We start from the raw sequence: 17,704 nt of genomic DNA, 5'->3' as shown, positions 1-17,704 counted from the left end.
GGTTTAACAGTAGGGAAACTTTTAAACTCTGTCTAAGCTTACTTCCTTCACAGTTCAAATAAATTAGTGGGCAAGGAAGGAATTAGCTGGCAGGGAACCTGGGCATCCAGACTGCCCTGCTGACCTTTGGGCTGTAAGCCTCAGCTAAGTAGCAGTCTCACGCAACAGGAGTTCCTGCCTGCAAGGGAGGCTGATGTCAAGTCCAAACTCGAGGGGCTCCAGCCTATAGGTTGTGGACGTGGCTGCTGTGGAGTACAGATCTTGAAACCAGAAGTAAGATGACTTCACAGCCATGTTGCAGCCTACTGATGCCCTGGTCACAGCCGAATCTTCAAGGCTGATCTGTACCTGACTCGCTTGGTTTTCTAGGTCCTCGAATGTCAGCATTGTCCCCAGGCAGTTGGCACCAGGTAAGCGCAAGACCTTGAAAACAGTCCTGCTGGCAGCCCAACTGCAGCACCCCCACCCCCTTCCCTCAGAAAAGGAAGCCAGGCAAGAGAGCAGAGGCTAGTGCAGGGGAGCGAAGAGCCAATTTAATGAGAAACTACAAACTGAGACAGGCCACAATTCACAGTGACAGGAGGCCATGCATTGGCAGTGCGAGACCAGGAGAGGGACAGCAGCAGGGTACAGCATCCATGGGAGCAAGTTCATGAACAAACCACTCGAGAAAGAAAGGTTGTGCTCAGGCCCAGGCGGGGTGGCATCTGCCAGGGCACTCCTACCACTTGTGGCTGCTCCTTCCTCCTTCCCAACCTGTCCTCAGCCTAGTGCCTCAGTGAGCCAGCTGGGCCAGAGGGCCTGGAACTTACTGAGAAGAAAACACAAAAGGGCCCCGCAGAACCCCCTACCCTGAGAAAGCCCCTTCTCCCAAGCAGAGGCTGAACCCATGTGCAGCGAGGACACAATGGGTTAGGCTCATGGGCATTCCTTCTGGCCTTGGAAAATACAATTCACAGAGACGTGGCCAGAAAGGGGATCTGCACACCAACCAGGAGGGAGCAAGGAGGGGCGCGAGGCAAGTCCCTGTTGGCTACCAGGACCTGTCTCACCTCTACACCAGGTGGCTCTTGGGCACATGCACAGGCCATTAGAGGTCCTGTGGTTTGATACCTGAGAGTTCTGAAGACCAGAGTTGGCAGTCACCATTTCTGACCATCATACCCTACCCCTCTCAGCCTAGAGGCACAGAGAACCTCAAACAAGACCAGGCCTCATGACCCTGTCCTGCTCGAGTCCATTCTCCCCAACCCCAGATGGCCACCTCATTTTTGCCAAGCAGGTCAAAAACCACTGTGGCTCCAGGCCTAGCCTAGGGACTGGTGGCTGGTCTGACTGCTTTTGGGCCTAAGGATAGTCAAGACTGAACCTGTACCTTGGATGGAAATATAGTACAAAGACCCCAGTTGGAGACCCTTCCAGGCTTATCTTCCTGATCATGCCACCAAGCAACCCAGCAGCACAAGCTTGGTGCCATCCCCTGTCACCCACTGACCTTTGGCCTTAAATCCAACAGAAGTTTTGCTGGAAGAGCTTCAGATGCTCGGGGCACAGCAAGGCTAAGAGGACAAGACTTCCAGGGGACAGTGGCATAGCTTCCAACTCCAGGGGGAGTGGGAAAGCCACCACATGAGCACAGGGAGCAAAGCACAGGGGACTAGACTGACAGGTGGGGAAACAGTCCCTGCTCCGTTAGCACAGGCGTTTGTATGTGTAGATGTAGGCTTTGCAGCTGGGACATGTGTGAGTCACATCCTTGAAGTCGTTGATGAGGCAGGGAATTAAGCAGCAGCCCAGGTCACACCTGAATTAGAGATGGAGAGACAGGTGAGGTCTAAGAGGGCAGAGGTGGCTACAGAGCCCCCATGCCTTGGCCTGTTAGTACCACACACCTACCCCATGAAGCAGCAGAAGAACCCCAACACGAAGTTCATCAGGCCAATCTCGTAGGAGATCTTGGTGGTGATGGCCTGCTGGCAGTGAGGACATACAGTCTGCACAGGTGCGCCTTCAAAGATCTCTCCCTGTAGCACTGTGACTGTAGTGGCAGCTCCCGAAGGGACCAGCACTGTAGCTGTGTGACCCCCAGGGCCAGGGTAGGGCCCTGGCGGGTAGGGCCCAGGGGGGTAGTAGCCCATGGGTGGATGGGGTCCTGGAGGAGGATAGAAACCTGGAACAGCACAGGAGATAGAACAGAGGGAAGTCACTGGCAGCTCACAGCCCCAACCTGGAGCACAGCTTAGGCCTAGGATTCCTCCACCCTCCTAATGGAAGCACTTGAGTCAGTGGAAGGCTTTGTCGCCAGGGTAGCCATCCATAATCTTGAACTTATGGGGGTGTGAGACAGATGTGGCAGAGAGCAAGCAATGTAGTCCAGCCTCTGCTTTGCTCCCCTGTCCTTGGAATGCAGGGACTAGGTACTCAGCCACAATCCTTGACACCAGGAAGGGAAGCCTCACCCCTCCTGCACCTGGGGCTGTTCCCCGATCAGATCCTGGTGTGCCAACGAAGGCCATCCTTATCCTAGCAGCCTGTGTAAGCCCCACAGTGGGCTCACACCTCTGCAACTCCCATCAGTCCACAGAAGCTGCAGAGACTGGGGGGTTTTCTGGGAGCCCATGCTCCTGCAGACAGCAAGTCCAGCATGTGGCCAGTTGCCCATGTCCTCCACACCCAGTTTTGGAACCAGTGCTGGCCAGGTGAGTCTGTGGCCAGTTCTGCCATGGACCTGCACGCATCACTGCCCTCAATGAAAGCTGAATCCCTGATGGTCTCTTTAGGTCTCACCCCAACTTACCTGGAGGCATGTAGGTGCCTTCTGCACTCATGTGGGGGGGAACAAAGCCCGGCTGGGGCATGGGGTGACCTGGTGGCTCGTAGGGTGGAGGGCCGATGTCTGCAGGAGGCAGCGGCATGCCTGGTGGGGGCTGCATCACAGCTGGGGAGGTACGGCCTGGACAGAGAAACAGAAAAAGGAGCCTCGGCTCAGCGGCTCAGCGGCTCAGCGGCTCAGCGGCTCAGCGGCTCAGCGGCTCAGCGGCTCAGCGGCTCAGCGGCTCAGCGGCAGCACAGCCCTTGGGCCAGAACTACTGCTACAGCACACGGAGGCCCAGAGTAACCCTGGAGTGGGTCACATTGTTGCTGAGAAGGTTTCCCATCACTTCCCCAAGAAGGAAGAATCTTACCTGGGGTGGGGGGCGCTCCACTTTTTTCCTCCAGGAGGGGGGCTGTGGGACCCCCAGGGTAAGGAGGGGGTGGTTCATTAGACATCTTCACTGTGTCTCTGGGACCTAGAGAAAAAACCCAATAGGAATTCTGTTCCAGTCAGCCCACTCCCACACCGACTCTGCTCTGGGATGAGGGCTGCTGAGTGAGCCAGGACTGACCTGGGGTCCCTCCGGGTCTCTGACCCTCAGCCTCACCTCCTTTCCCCTTTCCTCCACAATGAATCAAGCTGGGATGAACAGAGCTGGGGCTGGAACCCATTCTTGGGGGTAGCAGTCACAAGACTCGAGGCACTAGTGATGCCCCACCATGCATGCATAATCAGCCACATCTCTGTGCTCTCCCTCTGGTGCCTGTCAGGAGCCTTGAGGGTGAGGACAGACCCAAGTGGGGCCCAGAAAAGAAGGTGGCGTCCAGCAGTGTGAGCCTAATCCAGGGATGGCACTGCTGATACTTAGGGAACACGGAGGCAGTCTTGGAGAACAGCCACACAGAGGCTACTGGGTCCCAGGGAGGGGCTTAGCAACTCTTCTGCTTGTTGCTACTTTTTTACCTCAGATTTCCCGTATCTGGTGAAGAGGCAGGTGAGGCTCCTTACAGCTGACCTGGACACTGGAGACAGGCAGGCTCTGTTTGAGAGAACAGGCAGCACATTCTGCATAGGAGCTCCTGGCCAGGTTCGCGGTGCAGTTCCCCCTCCTCTCCCACGGCCCACTAGTGTGGCCAGACGACCCAGCCTGTCCCACCAGTCCCCAGCTAGCCTCACTGAGGACCTCTGCTGGGTTCTCTGCAGCTCCCTCTCCTTGCATCAGCCCCCACATCTGTGGCTGCTGAACCGAGGAGCAGGCTAGGCTCTGGCCAGTCTCCCTGCAAGAGGGCAGGAAGAAGAGTGTCAGGCGAGTGAAACGCCTTCCGAAGCACCCATGACCCAGCCTTGCAGTGGAGGCAGGGAAGCTTCAGTCTCCTTGGCAAATCACTTTCTTCACTCTTGCTTAGCATCATAAAGGACTAAACATTAATAGCATTTTGAGATGGCATTCAGTTACTTTTTTTTGTTGTTTGTTTTTCATTCAGTTACTTTTTAAACCAGAAGTAAGATAGTAACTACAAAACTCAGCAGTACAACAGATACAAAGTGGAAGTGGCTTTCCCAGCAGAAGTAGTCAGCAGCAGACCCAGGAGACCCAAGTCCAAGCTTGAGTGTTCCACAATAAAGGAACATGACTGTGTGAAAAGCTGAGGGAAATGGATCAAAGAGTTAAAACTATAAAACTCTTTGGGCCCAATGTGATAGCCTAATGGCTAAATCCTTGCCTTGCATCTGCCAGGATTCCATATGAGCACCAGTTCATATCTGGGATATTCCACTTCTCATCTAGCACCCTGCTTATGGCCTAGGAAAGCAGTCAAGGATCATTCAGGTCCTTGGGACCCTGTACCCATGTGAGATACCCGGAAGAAGCTCCTGCTTCCTGGTTTCGCATCGGTTCAGCTCTGGCTGTCGCAGCCAATTATGGAGTTGAACCAGCAGGCATAAGATGTTTGTCTTTGCTTCTCTCTGTACAACTCCCCAGCTGATGGTAAGCTGCAAGAGGGCAGGGCTACACATTTACCCCTATGACATTCCCAGCCTGTGTGTGCTACAGAGGACCTGCCCAGCAGCTGCCAGCGTCAATGACTGATGTGACTGCTGTATGTGCCCAGTGATTCTGCTGCCCATCTGTACCCTCTGCAGGCTTTGCTGAATGGCTACCACATAGGCCGTGCTAGAGCCCACCTTGGATTCTTGGGGAAGGTAGGACCAGGATAGAAGATAGCTGTATGTCTGCTCAGGCATTCCATGACCAGCCCTTGCTGGTCACCCCACCCAGTGTAATGAGCTCTTTCACTGCCTGGTTCAGGAAGTTTCTCTATGATCAGCAGATGGGAAGCTGTAGGTGGGGCAGAAGCTGCCTTCAGTCTCCACAGCATGGCAGAAGGCCCTACTCCTGGCCAGAAGCCTAGAACCCGCTTCATGGGTTCTGCCATCCTGGTGCCGTGGGTGCCTCTGGGAAGTGGTGCTGTCCCAGCTTTCCTCAGCCCCTCTGCTACCAGGGCCTTGGGGGAGTGTCCTTCCTAGAAGTAGTGTTGGCCCAAGAAGCTCCCAGGAAGACTCCTAACACGTCTGAAAAGGAAGCTCTATGGGACAGACTGCCCTTTGGAGGGCTGCTGGATCTCATCCTTTCCACAGAACTGAAGAGGAACTTTTGTGGGCAGGTGCCCTCAGCTGTGACAGGGTGAGTGATCTGGGACTGGGTCCTGCTGCACTTCCCTGCTGAGGTCCGTGTGATGGGAGTGGAAGACAGGAAGGTGTGAACAACCCCGCTGAGTATTCTGTAATCTATTTAGGCATTGTCTGCCTCTGCGGAGTTACTGTTTAATATCAATAGGAACTTAGAAGCTAATGTTGCTGGTGCCATTTTTAGCCAAAGAGCTATTATCGCTGTTAGGGCTGCATCCTGTGGCAATATGCTAATCAAGGGTACTAACTCCCCTTTTGATCCTATGCTAATCAAAGGTGTTCTGTCTTCAGGTGTAGTGGGAATCTATTCTTTCCCTCTTTCTTTGATCTTTTAGGCCCCTTCCTTCCTTGACTGTCTCAAGACCCAGCTGTAAAGTAATTGTGGTAGGAATGTGCTACTGACTGATATGCATCATCTATTGAAAACCTTTTCCTAGCCAGGCGCCAGGTGCCAGATGAATAGCAACCTAGCCTTAGGTGAAACAAATGGCAGAGTTATCTTTGGAAATACCCACTTGACCATGACGTAAAAAGTCTGAGCCAGAGTTTGACTGATTTTGTATAAATAAAGCGGACAACTTTTGTGCGTAGTCCATTATGATGATGAAGAGTTACTAGTGGTCCGTCTCTTTCTCTTTCTTTCTTTGCGCCTCATCCACGCACCCTTCGCGAGTTCCGAACTCAGCTGGAGCTGGACTCCGGCACTTCCCTCGGTGCTGTCAGTGCTGGTGTCATCTGGGAGCTGTCAGTCCGGCAGCAGTGCCGGTTTAGGACAGTCCTCATCATTGATAACAGCAGGTTCTGTTAATTGAGTGTTCATGTGTGCCAGGCTACGCTCTCTTTTAAACCTTGCCCCCACCTGGAGAGGGAGGGTATCTATTTCCAGATGGGAAAGCAGGTTTAGAGGTGTGACTGGAAAGTGTTGGGGAGTGTCTGGAACTGGTGTGATGTAGGGCCTTGCTTCATTTAAAGCTCACACTACAGTAAGCACTTGCCGGGGTGGGGCCTGACTGGAATGAGCCAGTGTCCCCATGAGGGACCCTGCGAGCTCAGGCCACTCCTGCTGCCAGTGGCTGTGGAGTCCTGACCCTGCCCTGCTTCCAGGTACTTGGTGTTTCTCCCCCACATTGCGGTGGGGGTTCCTGTGGCACAGCAGCTCTCCAGATGTACTAGGCCTGAGAGTTAAGAGTATCTACTGAGGAAGCTACTCTGCCTTGCCAGTGGCACTTAATGTCACCCTCCTTTCTTGAGCATCAAGAGTACTGAGGCCACACAGGTGCTCCTGGAATCCCAGCATGCACTCCTTAATCCCTTTGAGCATGTTTCCACACTTGAAAAATGAGGTCCCTGTGAGGGTGAACGATATTCCAGAGGTACCCGGCCAGGCCAGGCTTTCAGGTGTGCTGGTTGTTATGGGAGAGGCTTTTAGGAGAGTCACTGCACTGTGCTCCTCACCACCACTCTGGAAAACTCAAGTGCAGAATCCTAGGGAGGTGAGAAATGACAGCCTGCCAATGCATCAGGCACGGCCGGCTGCACCCGGATCCGTCCTCGCCATATTCTTGATTGCACAACTCTATGGTTATTCAGGGCAGGAGTGAACAAGCAAAGATGTCCCTGTGCTTCCCGCAGCGACCCGTGACCATGTGACTAAACTCTGGTCTGTGAGCTGCAGGTACAAGTGTCAGGGATGAGAAGCTGCTGGGAAGCCAACACAGCCGGGAGACGGGCCCTCCCCCTGCCTCTCTCTTGGCACGTGCTAGAGCCACTGTTAAGGATGACCAAAAACGCTGTACATCAGCGCCAAACACTACCTTCCACACCTGCCACACCAACCACGTGTCAATTACTAGTAAATTACTTTCCAGTTAGATAATGGCATGGAATAAAAACAAGTATTAAAAATATACATTAGTAGGCCTGAAGGCACATAAACTTCTAAGTAAGCCATAACACAAATGTCACCATTAAGGAGTTCCAATCACATGGCTTCCTCCAGGCCACACAGCACGTCTCAGCCAGTGTGGTGGCTGCAGGTTCACACAGCACATCCTGGCAGGCTTCAAAGCAGATTTGGAAAAGATGCAGCTGACAGTCTAGAGCGAAGCATGTCCTGCAATCCCAGTGCTTGTTTCCACATCACCAGCTGGTGACTCTAGGAGACATGGGTGATGGAGTGCTTGTTATGTAGTTGCCTGGCATGCCCAGAGCAAACTTTCTCTAAGAATAACAAATGTTTTCAAACAAACAAAAATAGGGCCAAGCATGGCAGCCTAATGGCCGAAGTCCTCGCCCTGCACATGCCAGGATCCCATATGGGTGCTAGTTCTAATCCTGGTGGCCCCGCTTCCCATCTAGCTCCCTGCCTGTAGCCTGGGAAAGCAGTAGAGAATGGCCCAAAGCCTTGGGACCCTGTATCCACATGGGAGATCTGGAAGAAGCTCCTGGCTCCCGGCTTCGGATTGTTCAGCTCCATACGTTGCGGCCACTTGGGGAGTGAACCAGTGATGAGAGACCTTTCTGTCTTTCCCTTTGCCCCCACACAGCACCAGCCAGGATTTCTAGGAACTGTGATGGTGATAATACCTACAATTTGCGTCATGCTCAATCCTTGTCAAAGTTGTTGGCAAACCACTCACACTCCATGATCCAGTCAACAGCACAGGCAACAGCAGGGGAGATCTGTGTGGCTGCTGCAGCAAGATGGTGCTACCTGTGCATTCTGTTTTTGACTATCGGTTCCATTTCAAGGTATCTTCCCTCCAGAGAAGCCAACCATGAGCCAAAATTCACACACAGACGTTTATCTGCATCACTGTCTTGCTACTCAGCCAAAAGGACCTAATCTAACTCTTCCAGTTTATCTGTGCAAAGTAATTATATTCATTCCTAAAAGTGACATAGATCTGTTTCAACAACACAGAAGGATGGTCCTGGAACAGCCCTGATTGAGGGGGAAACTCAACGCAGGGGGATGGTGTGATTCTGCAAAACTGAGATCCTGAATGAACTGCAGACTGCTCTGGGGTAGTTTGTTTACATGTAAGCAAGCACATGGAAGCCTTCTGTGTGTGGCTTCTTATCTGTTTAGGATAGACAGCCCTCTGAGTGGCTCTCTGCTCACAAGGCTGATTTCACTGTGTTTTACGTGTATTCCTCTGCAGACTGAACTCTAGCTCTGCCTACAAAATGCACCACACAGCTCTCCCTCTCCTGGGTTGGCACACAGCCTTGGTGCTGGCTTTGGATGAATCTGGTAGGATGAGTCAGGTCTCTACTACATCATCATCCATGACTGCAGGCAGACGGAGGCTCTAGATCTGTAAATGTCACCCAAGATCACATTCACCTGAGACCCTGACTGGAGAGCTGGCAAGTCACCTACAGAGGAAATCTCCAGCAGCCTGGCGTGGTAACCTAGTGGCTAACGTCCTCACCTTGCATGTACCAGGATCCCATATGGGCGTTTGTGTCCCAGCTGTTCCACTTCCCTTGTAGCTCCTTGCTTGTGGCCTGGGAGAGCAGACAAGGTCAGCCCAAAGCCTTGGGACCCTGTACCCCATGTGGGAGACCTGGAAGAAGCTCTGGCTCCTGGCTTTGGATTGACTCAGCTCCAGCCATTGCAGCCACTTGGGGCGGACAGAAGATTTTCCTCTCTGTCTCTTCTTTCTGCAAATCTGACTTTTCAATAAATAAGTAAGTAAATCTTAAAAAAAAAAAAAATCCCCATCAGACAGCTGGTAAGATGAGCTTCTCCAGCCTGCCTGAGGTCACTGGCTGGAGCCAGCATGCAGTACACACACCTAGGCCACTGGATCCTTCCAGGCAGCAATTTCCCATTCCCTCTGAGCTGGCTCTCAGGCACAGGGGGACTCAGGAGTCAGCTTCTGGCACAGAAATTGAGGGATGCAGAGACAGGAGGGGAGGGGAGGGGAGGGGCAAAGTGTGGAAACCAGATACAGATGCGACCAGAGTAGTGAGTAAGTGGGTCATCTGTACCTGCCCCCAAGCAGGGCTTGGTCACCAAGAGGCCAACTAATGTTAGAAATACCCTGAGTCTAAAAACCCCCACTTACATGATCAAATGGAGAAAAACAAAAATCTCCACTCCTGTCTGCATGAGCTGACACAAAATGGACAGTCTTTTAGCTGACTCTATTTAACCAGTTCTCTGCTGAGTCAGAGCAAAACATACCACCCAAATATTAAACACAAAACAAACAAAAACACAAGCCCTCATCCCTTACCTGCAGTCAAACCATATGCCCCCACACACCAACACATCCAGGTGGGGGAATTTTTATTCAGACATCAGTGCCTCACTGTCTCAGGTAGAAGGGCCTCACCTACAGCCAGGCCTTGCCCAAGTACCCTTCCATACCTTTGAACATGAAAATGTCTAGCTTCCTTTCCACACATTTCAGTGTCACCGTATATCCGAATAGCCTCCCCTTCGCCTTGGAACAGTGCAGGCTGGATCTCACCTTGTGACACTTAGGTCTCTCCTAGTACAGGGCATCTGTCAGTTACCCAGAATGTACTCCTGGCTGCAGTGACTTAAGTGTCAGTGCTTGTATGAACCCTTTAAGAAGCCATAGGTGTATGGGCCCGGCAGCGTGGCTGCTTGAGGCCTGGGAAAAGCAGTCCAGGACGGTCCAAAGCTTTGGGACCCTGCACCCGTGTGGGAGACCTGGAAGAAGTTCCTGTATCCTGGCTTCGGATTGGCATAGCATCGGCCGTTGCGCTCACTTGGGGAGTGAATCATCGGATGGAAGATCTTCCTCTCTGTCTCTCCTCCTCTCTGTATATCTGACTTTCCAATAAATAAATAAATCTTTAAAAAAAAAAAAAAAAAGAAGAAGCCATAGGTGGACCCAGAAAAAGCAAACAGCACAAAACACACATCAGATCCATGATTACTCTGGACTCCTGGAGACTTCATGACAGCCCACATCCCGTGCTACCATGAACAAGCTTTGCAAAAATACTCTAAAAGCACACATGGTAAGCAAAGCAGCTGTGCTGCAGAGTCGATTAAATAAAACAAAACCAAAAAAACAACCCAGTGAAAATCCTACTAGTCCTGGGCACAGAAACCCACACTCCGAACTCACTCTGTCAGGTGACAGCTCCTGCAGTGACAACACAGAAGTCCACAAAGATACACAGGAGAAATGGAAATTAAAGCAGCTGCAAATGGTATTTTTATATTGTATTATCTGCATTAACATATGGAAGTTAAATTCTGATCGTTGCAAGTTAACGTCTGACTCAAGTCCACTCTCCCTGGCAGGAACAGAAGCCCTTCCCAAGCTCCTTGTGAAGACGCAGCTCCCAGTTTCATCATGTAAACATGTCACTGAGACTTTCACATCCAGAGACCACCTGTCTGAGCTGCAAAGGCCATTAAAGAGGACAAGGTTCCAGGTGTCAGGTGATACCGATTTTGGCGTTAAAACGTTTAATAAACAGCTGGCAAAGGCAGCATCATGCCTTGCAAGGTGCCAAACATCGAGGCAGGCAGGATGATCAGCATTACATTCAGGGAGCAGCTTCCAGGGAGAGGTCTGTCCCTGCTGCTCAGAGATAACTGACACATGCAGTGTCTCAGCTCTCCTGCCACAAGCCCTTCTCAGCACTCCTGGTTCACCCAGTCCTCACCCTTCTGGACCCATCTCCTTGCTAATGGTTGGGGAAAGCAGCAGCAAGTGGCTTAAATGCCTGGGCTCCTGATCCCAAATTAGAGACCCAGGAAAAGCTCCTGGCTTCATCCTCGCCCAGCCCTGGCTGTTGGGGCCCTCCTAGGAGTGAACCAGTGAATGGAAATTATCTCTTCGTCCCTCCCTTTTTTCTAACTCTGCCTTTTAAATAAATAAAGTTTTAAACAAGACATAACCAAAGTAGTGCACGCAGCCCCTGGTGAAGGCCGAGCTGGAAAGGAAGACAGAACCCAGAGTGGACTGTCGCCTCCTCCTTGAGATCCCTGTGCTGTCACAGCTCACAGGCCAGGGAGAGTTTCAAAGTGCAGTTTGACCACATGCGGCTGACTTCAGAACCTAAGCCACTGAGTGTGCACCTGAGTACACAGCTCTGCCACAGAACGGCATCTCCAGCACTCACAGCACGACAGCCAACCTGTGCCCTGGGTTGGGAGGCAGCCAGGTCAGGCAGTGAATACAGGCACGTATCAGGTACTCTCCTAGGCTCAGGGTGTGTGTGTTGGAGGTTGGGGCAAGGGAGGGAACAGCTTCTGTCCTACCACAGCTTATATGGAGGGAGGGAATAAAGGCGAATTGGGAGGAGTATATTATGAAATTCAGAAATATGTAAAAAAAACCAAAACAGTACTTCTTATACTGATTCTTGTTATGGAGGAACTAAGAGTAGCAAAGAAAGCTGCAGTTCTGGGGCCTGGCGCGATGGCGTAGTGGTTGGGGTCCTCGCCTTGCATGCCCGGGATCCCATATGGGCGCCAGTTCTAATCCCAGCAGCCCTGCTTCCATTCAGCTCCCTGCTTGTGGCCTGGAAAAGCAGTTGAGGAGGACTCAAAGCTTTGGGACCCTGAACCCGCGTGGGAGGCCCGGAAGAGTCTCCTGGCTTTGGATTGGCTCAGCTCCAGCCATTGCGGCCACTTAGAGAGTGAATCATCAGACGAAAGATCTTCCTCTCTGTCTCTCCTCTCTGTTTATCTGCCTTTCCAATAAAAATAAAATAAATCTTAAAAGAAAGAAAGCAAGCTGCAGTTCTGAATAGGGAAGGTTGGTTGGGCAGAGAGACCATGGGAGAGAGGGAGAAGCTAAGGGCATGGAAGCAGTGGGCTAGGCTGGGTGAAGGCCTCTGACAACTGCAAGGTGCTTACTTTCCCTGAGAGCCAAGAGCTGGACAGCTTCTGGAAAGCTTGAAATCAGACTGCTCCACTGCTCTGCACCCTCTGACATCCCAAGTCCTGACATCCAACAGATGGCTCTTAGCAGCAGGAAACCCACCACCTCCAGCGGGTACACTTCCTTTCTGCCTATTGGACTAGAGCCCCAGGGAGATGGGTCATGGTGTGGCCACTCTCCAGGCAAAGCAGCACGCACACACTCACCTGGAACTTGAGCTTGACCCAAGCTTCAGGTGACACTGAATGCCTGAGAATCGAGAAGTGTCACCTGAGGCCTGCTTAAAACTAAGTCAGGGAAAGAGCCTCTCCTGGCTAAGGCTCAGGCACTGCTTATTTAGCAAAGCTACCAGCACCCAAATTTCCTTCTTCCCTTCTCACAGGTTCACCACTTCGCAGTCCTAGGCCTCAGAGCTGTAGTTAAGTCACCCCTGAGAAAAATCCACAAAAGACACATAGCAAAGCACAGCAGGTGACAGCCGACACCAACAAGGAGCTCCAGGCTAGGGAGATGAGGAAGCCAGATCAAAGGACCAGCTGCCCAACCAGACCTGTGACTCCTGGACAACAGAAATGGTGCGTGGGGCTTGTTTCCACCTCTCCAGAGAGCACACAAAACATGGCTGACCCTTCTGGGCTGGGGCTTCACAGCCCCCTCCTCAAACTTGACACCTGAGAAGCAGTCTATTCATTTCCCTTCTGTTCAAGCCTTGACAAGTCCTACGTACTAGAGTCACAAAGCTTTCACTAGACTCACCAGCTCCTCTGATGTTCAAGGATTAAGGAGAAAGTCTGGACCTGGCCCCATGCTCTAGACTTAGTCCCACTAGACTGCAACTTGCACTTTTCCAAACCACCCACCCACACAAAGCTTTGAGTATATGAGGTTTACAATTAAATGCAGTGGACTTCCTTCACAATAATAATTTTTTTAAAAAAAGTCGTATTTTTAGTTGTTTTAAAAGGCAGAGTGACAGCAAGAGTAGGAGAGGAACATAAAGAATCTTCCATCTGATGGTTTACCTCCCCAATGTCGCCAAAGCCAGTGCTGGGGTAGTCAAAAACCAAAACCCAAGGATTTGACTACAGGTCTCCCACACAGAGTGGCAGGAACACAACCACTTAAGCCAGCAGTATAGCAGTGACACACACCTAAGCACTCCAATATGGGATATGGGTAGCCCAAAGTGGTGCCTGCATGCATGGCATGCCCACTCCCTATAGCGTCCAGACCAGAATACAGTCACAAATGAGATGGCTTCCACAGCAAAGTGCCTCTGTTTGGGGCTATCATTGTGGTATAGCAGGGAAAGCCACTGCTTGCAACCAGTATCTCACAGGAGTGCCATTTGAGTCCTGGCTGTTCTACTGTTGATCCAGCTCCCTCCATGCCCCAGGAATAGCAGTGGGGGAAACTAGGATTAAGCTCCTGGCTGTAGTCTGGTCCAGTTCTGGCCACTGTAGTCATCTAGAAATGCACCAATGGGAAGGTCTCTCTAAGTCTCTCAAATAAATAAATAAACCTTTAAAAATATTCTTCATTTACAGCTAAATATTCAGAAATGAAAAAAAAATCACAGTTAACTACACAGAGCCAGAATCACAGCCAGGGTGGGTCCCTAGTTCCTGCATCTGCTACCCTTTCAAGCCACCTGTTCCAGAACGGAGTGTGGATCCCTGCTCTACCATTATTTGGCAATTTTGGGCAAGTCCCTTAGAAGCTCTGCTTCCACAACTTGTGCAACCATCTCCCTGAGGTGACAAGTGTCACAAGGCACAAAAAAGGGACACGCAATGTAAACAAACCTCAACCTTGTCTGCTTCCCCTACCTGTAAAGGGGCTGTAACTGTCTATCAGTGCTGTGACCCTTAGTTTACTTTCTTCCAGAAGTATTAATGGGTTGGAATTCTCAACCCTACTGCATACTCCTTACTTACTTGCACTGCTCTGGCCTCCTCTTGCTGAAGAGCCCAGACATGCAATTAGCACTTACTGAGCACATCATGTGTTGGGCGCATTCAAAGCTTCTATGGAACCCGTGATGACACATCCTTCCAGTCAGAATCCATGGCGCTACACCATCTAGTGACACACCAATTAACAGACCACCATACTCACAAACAAGAAGTGAAAAGATGACAGGAATGTTTTCAGGGAAAATGGTCCAATATTGTAAAACCATCATGACTGCCTTCACAGAAAAAAACAGAATGTTACTATATCTCTGTAGCCTGCACTGCAAGGCTTCATGTTTTCATTTAGTCTAATGTCAGAGGAGCCTCATCTTCCTGGCACTTATAGCAGAAAGTCTTTATCTGCCTGGGTACTGCTTGTCACCTTCCACAGACGCAGCGAGTGAGACCAGGAGAAGACAGGGACAGAGAAGGGCCTCCAACTGCACTTTCACCACCAGGGCATCACCTCATGACTCACAGAGCTGGGCAGGTGGTCCTCTGGGTGGGGAAGTCAGTGCATCTGTGGCAGTCAGGCACCCAGCTCGCCCCCTCCTCTTCAGCTCTCAACGAAACCGCTCTGGGAGAATTCTGCCTGCACACAGATGGAGACACATCTGCAGCCTGTGCAGTGCTAGAAACTGGCACACTTCTCTTTGCAAAGTCTATTTCCAGTTCTCCTCACAGGGACACAAGAAACCTCCTGTTACCTGGTCTGGCTCTCCTGTTTTCTGCTCACTGAGGGCCAATGTCCTGTGCTGGGCTTCCTCCAAATACTGCCTTTTCACCAGCACACCCTACACAACACCAGACAGCAATGTAAATCTCCCTGACTTTAATAACCACATTTCCCTATATCCTTCTAATGTTTCTGCAAGTGCAGACAAGACTTCACAAGGTCTGTCTCTTCCCTCAGATACCTGAACAGGGCAAAGGGTCAGAGTCTGAGATTATGGAATAAAGTATCCATGTCAAAAGAGACAAAGCCATCAGCCTCACAGACTGGTGGACTGCAGGCCGCAGCCCTATCTGCCTGGAGCTAGGGAAGTACAAACTAAACCATCGAGTTAAAATTGGACAAACTTATACTATGAAGAGCATGCAAGTCAACTACACATGGTTGTCAACAGGATCTGCCCAGGTAATTGCCCTTGGGGACACAATCCATTTGCTCCTTCTCAAAACAGTGTTCCCTGATCTATTCTCCACACACACTCGTGTGTCTGCTCATTCTAGAACCATGGCTGAGGTTTTTCAGTCATTGTAAGGGCACATGTAAAACTCAGTCATGCTATGGAAAAATCTCCAAATATCTTCAGACTCTCCAGGCTGGGAGGCAGCCTTTCCAGTCATTACAAATCAGTAAGAAGAAATCCAAGACTCCAGTAACAATATGCATGCTTAGCTATTGGGGGGTGGGGAGGGAAGGGATATATTGATGTCTCCAACTTACTTTGACAAGTATAAGCAAGTAAACCAAATAAATAAAGCAGTACTTGGGTACCTACTATTCCTTCAATGTCTCTGTAGATTCCACATTTTTCATAATCTAAATGTGTGCGCAAAGAAGAAAATAAATGACTGAATACCCTTTCCGTTGCTGGCTTATGGCAAGCTGACCTGGTCCCCCTCTCCACTCCCAAGGCTTAGGGGAGCCCTGCTGGAAAAAGCTAAGCACCACGGAGAGCGCCCCAACTTCCCACGGCACCCCAGCCCTTCAGACCAAAAGGTAGCAGAGCGAACAGAGGTCTCCTGGCCCAGAGTCCCACAGGCCCAAGTGTGCCTGAAAATTACCTGGAGAGCTTATTAACGGCAAGTCCCTGGGCCACGACTCTCTGGGGGTGAGCACCAGGAATCTGCCCTTTCAACAGGGGTCCCCGCGGGGAGGGTCTGATGCAGAGGGGCCTGGGCTCCAAGGGCAGGAACATCTCACCTGACACCTGTTGAGAGACCCCCGAGCAACCCACCTCCATCAGCCTCCTGAGAGCTCTTCAAGTCTGACCTAGCCACTGCCTCGTCGGTCCAACGGCCTCCGGGGCGCCCGTCCGGACGGCGCCCAGAGCCACAATCCCCGGACGGCCGGGCGGGGGAGGGGCTGCAAGGTCATCTGGGCGGTTCAGCAGGGCTGCTGGGCTCCAGGACCTCCTCCCCGACCCCCTTTTTCCTCAATGAAACAGCCCCCACCCCCTTTGCTCCTCCCCCATCTCATGCTGGAAACGGGAGGGTGTTCTTTCCACGATACTGCCTAACAAGATACGTGCAGACGTGATCAGCATGTCTAAGAGCCAGCGGCCCGTAATCCCGCGCCCGGCCCGCTAGTGGCCCTGGGTAGGGGGGGTGTCCCCCACGCCCAGCCCTCGCAAAGACATCAAGACCGCAGGTCCCTCCCTGGACTCGGCAGGGTCTCGGGGAGCGACACCGGCTCAGCCACGCAGCCCCAGGAACCCGTTACCTCAAAAGCTGGCCCGCCGAGTGCGGAGACCCGCCCAGGTCTTGAGGGCGTTTGGAGTAGCCCGGGACCCGCGGTCTGCGCGCGCGCCACCCCCGCATGTCTGGGATTCTGGAACACGTAGTCCGTCCGAACACTCTCTCGGCGTCTTCCGGGGCTGCCGGGACTACGACGCCCGGCAGCCACTGCGCGGCCGCCGGGGGCAGGCCGGGGGCTCGGCGGCCGAGGTCGTCCCCCGCCTGAGGGGCGCGGCGCCTAGTCCGCCCTTCCCCACACAGTCTGGGGGTCGTCCATGGGGGCATGCTCCCTTGCGAAAGCGACCAAGATGACTCACCGTCTTCCGCGGCCCCACGACGCTGGCCACCGCACCGGGAGCGGCCGCCTCGGCAGCGGATGCCCCGAAGGAGCCGGGTAGGCTTTGGGGCAGCGCCGAGGCCCGCGGCGGGCACGTGACGAGCGCCTGTGACGTCAGCAGGACGGTGGCCTTGGCACTCGGTGCGAGGGTGACGGGTCCAGGCCGGTGTCCAGGAGCGGGTAGCCCTTCCTCGCCGCCAGCTCCCGGACGGGCGCATCCTTCCCTTTTCCTGGGCCGCATTCCGTTCCTGGAGTCCTCAAGCAACGGCTTGACCGCTGCGCGGGAAGCTGCGTGCTGTTGTTCTGACGGTGTGCAAGTCGGTCCCGAAAAGCCCAAGGCCGTGAAGGAAGGCCACGGCGAGACGGAAGCGCGTAGGAAAAGGAAGGTCAGGGGCCAGTGCTGCGCCAGAGAGGGTTAAAGACCGCCCACAGCGGTGTCCTTTCTGTAAATCTGCCTTTCCAATAAAAAATAATTTTTTTTTTTAAAAAAGGTGTCATGAGCCAAGTGAAAACAACCAGAAGCCAGTGTGGTCAGTAGGGTGCAGATGGAGGAGTAGGC

General features: G+C 52.3%; 1 protein-coding gene across 5 annotated transcripts; it reads right to left on the bottom strand.

Moving 5' to 3' along the window:
• Positions 1-511: 511 nt before the first annotated feature.
• Positions 512-17,220, bottom strand: CDIP1 (cell death inducing p53 target 1). 5 transcript variants are annotated; one of them, XM_040973430.1, is made up of 6 exons: positions 3,779-3,857; positions 3,423-3,578; positions 3,186-3,290; positions 2,798-2,953; positions 1,897-2,170; positions 512-1,804 (listed from the first exon to the last, which is right to left on the bottom strand). In XM_040973430.1, exons 2-6 carry the CDS (start codon positions 3,484-3,486, stop codon positions 1,693-1,695), a joined length of 711 nt encoding a protein of 236 aa, XP_040829364.1. In that variant the 5' UTR covers positions 3,487-3,578; positions 3,779-3,857; the 3' UTR covers positions 512-1,692. The 5 variants fall into 5 exon arrangements, with proteins under 5 accessions (XP_040829364.1, XP_040829366.1, XP_040829368.1 ...); XM_040973432.1 differs by lacking the exons at positions 3,423-3,578; positions 3,779-3,857 and adding an exon at positions 17,126-17,220; XM_040973434.1 differs by lacking the exons at positions 3,423-3,578; positions 3,779-3,857 and adding an exon at positions 16,795-17,113.
• Between the last annotated feature and the right edge of the window lie 484 nt (positions 17,221-17,704).

Source organism: Ochotona curzoniae, unplaced genomic scaffold (assembly GCF_017591425.1).
Source record: "Ochotona curzoniae isolate NIBS_2020 unplaced genomic scaffold, NIBS_Ocur_1.0 contig_2321, whole genome shotgun sequence".
Classification (NCBI taxonomy): domain Eukaryota; kingdom Metazoa; phylum Chordata; class Mammalia; order Lagomorpha; family Ochotonidae; genus Ochotona; species Ochotona curzoniae.
This window is presented reverse-complemented; position numbering and strand designations above follow the sequence as displayed.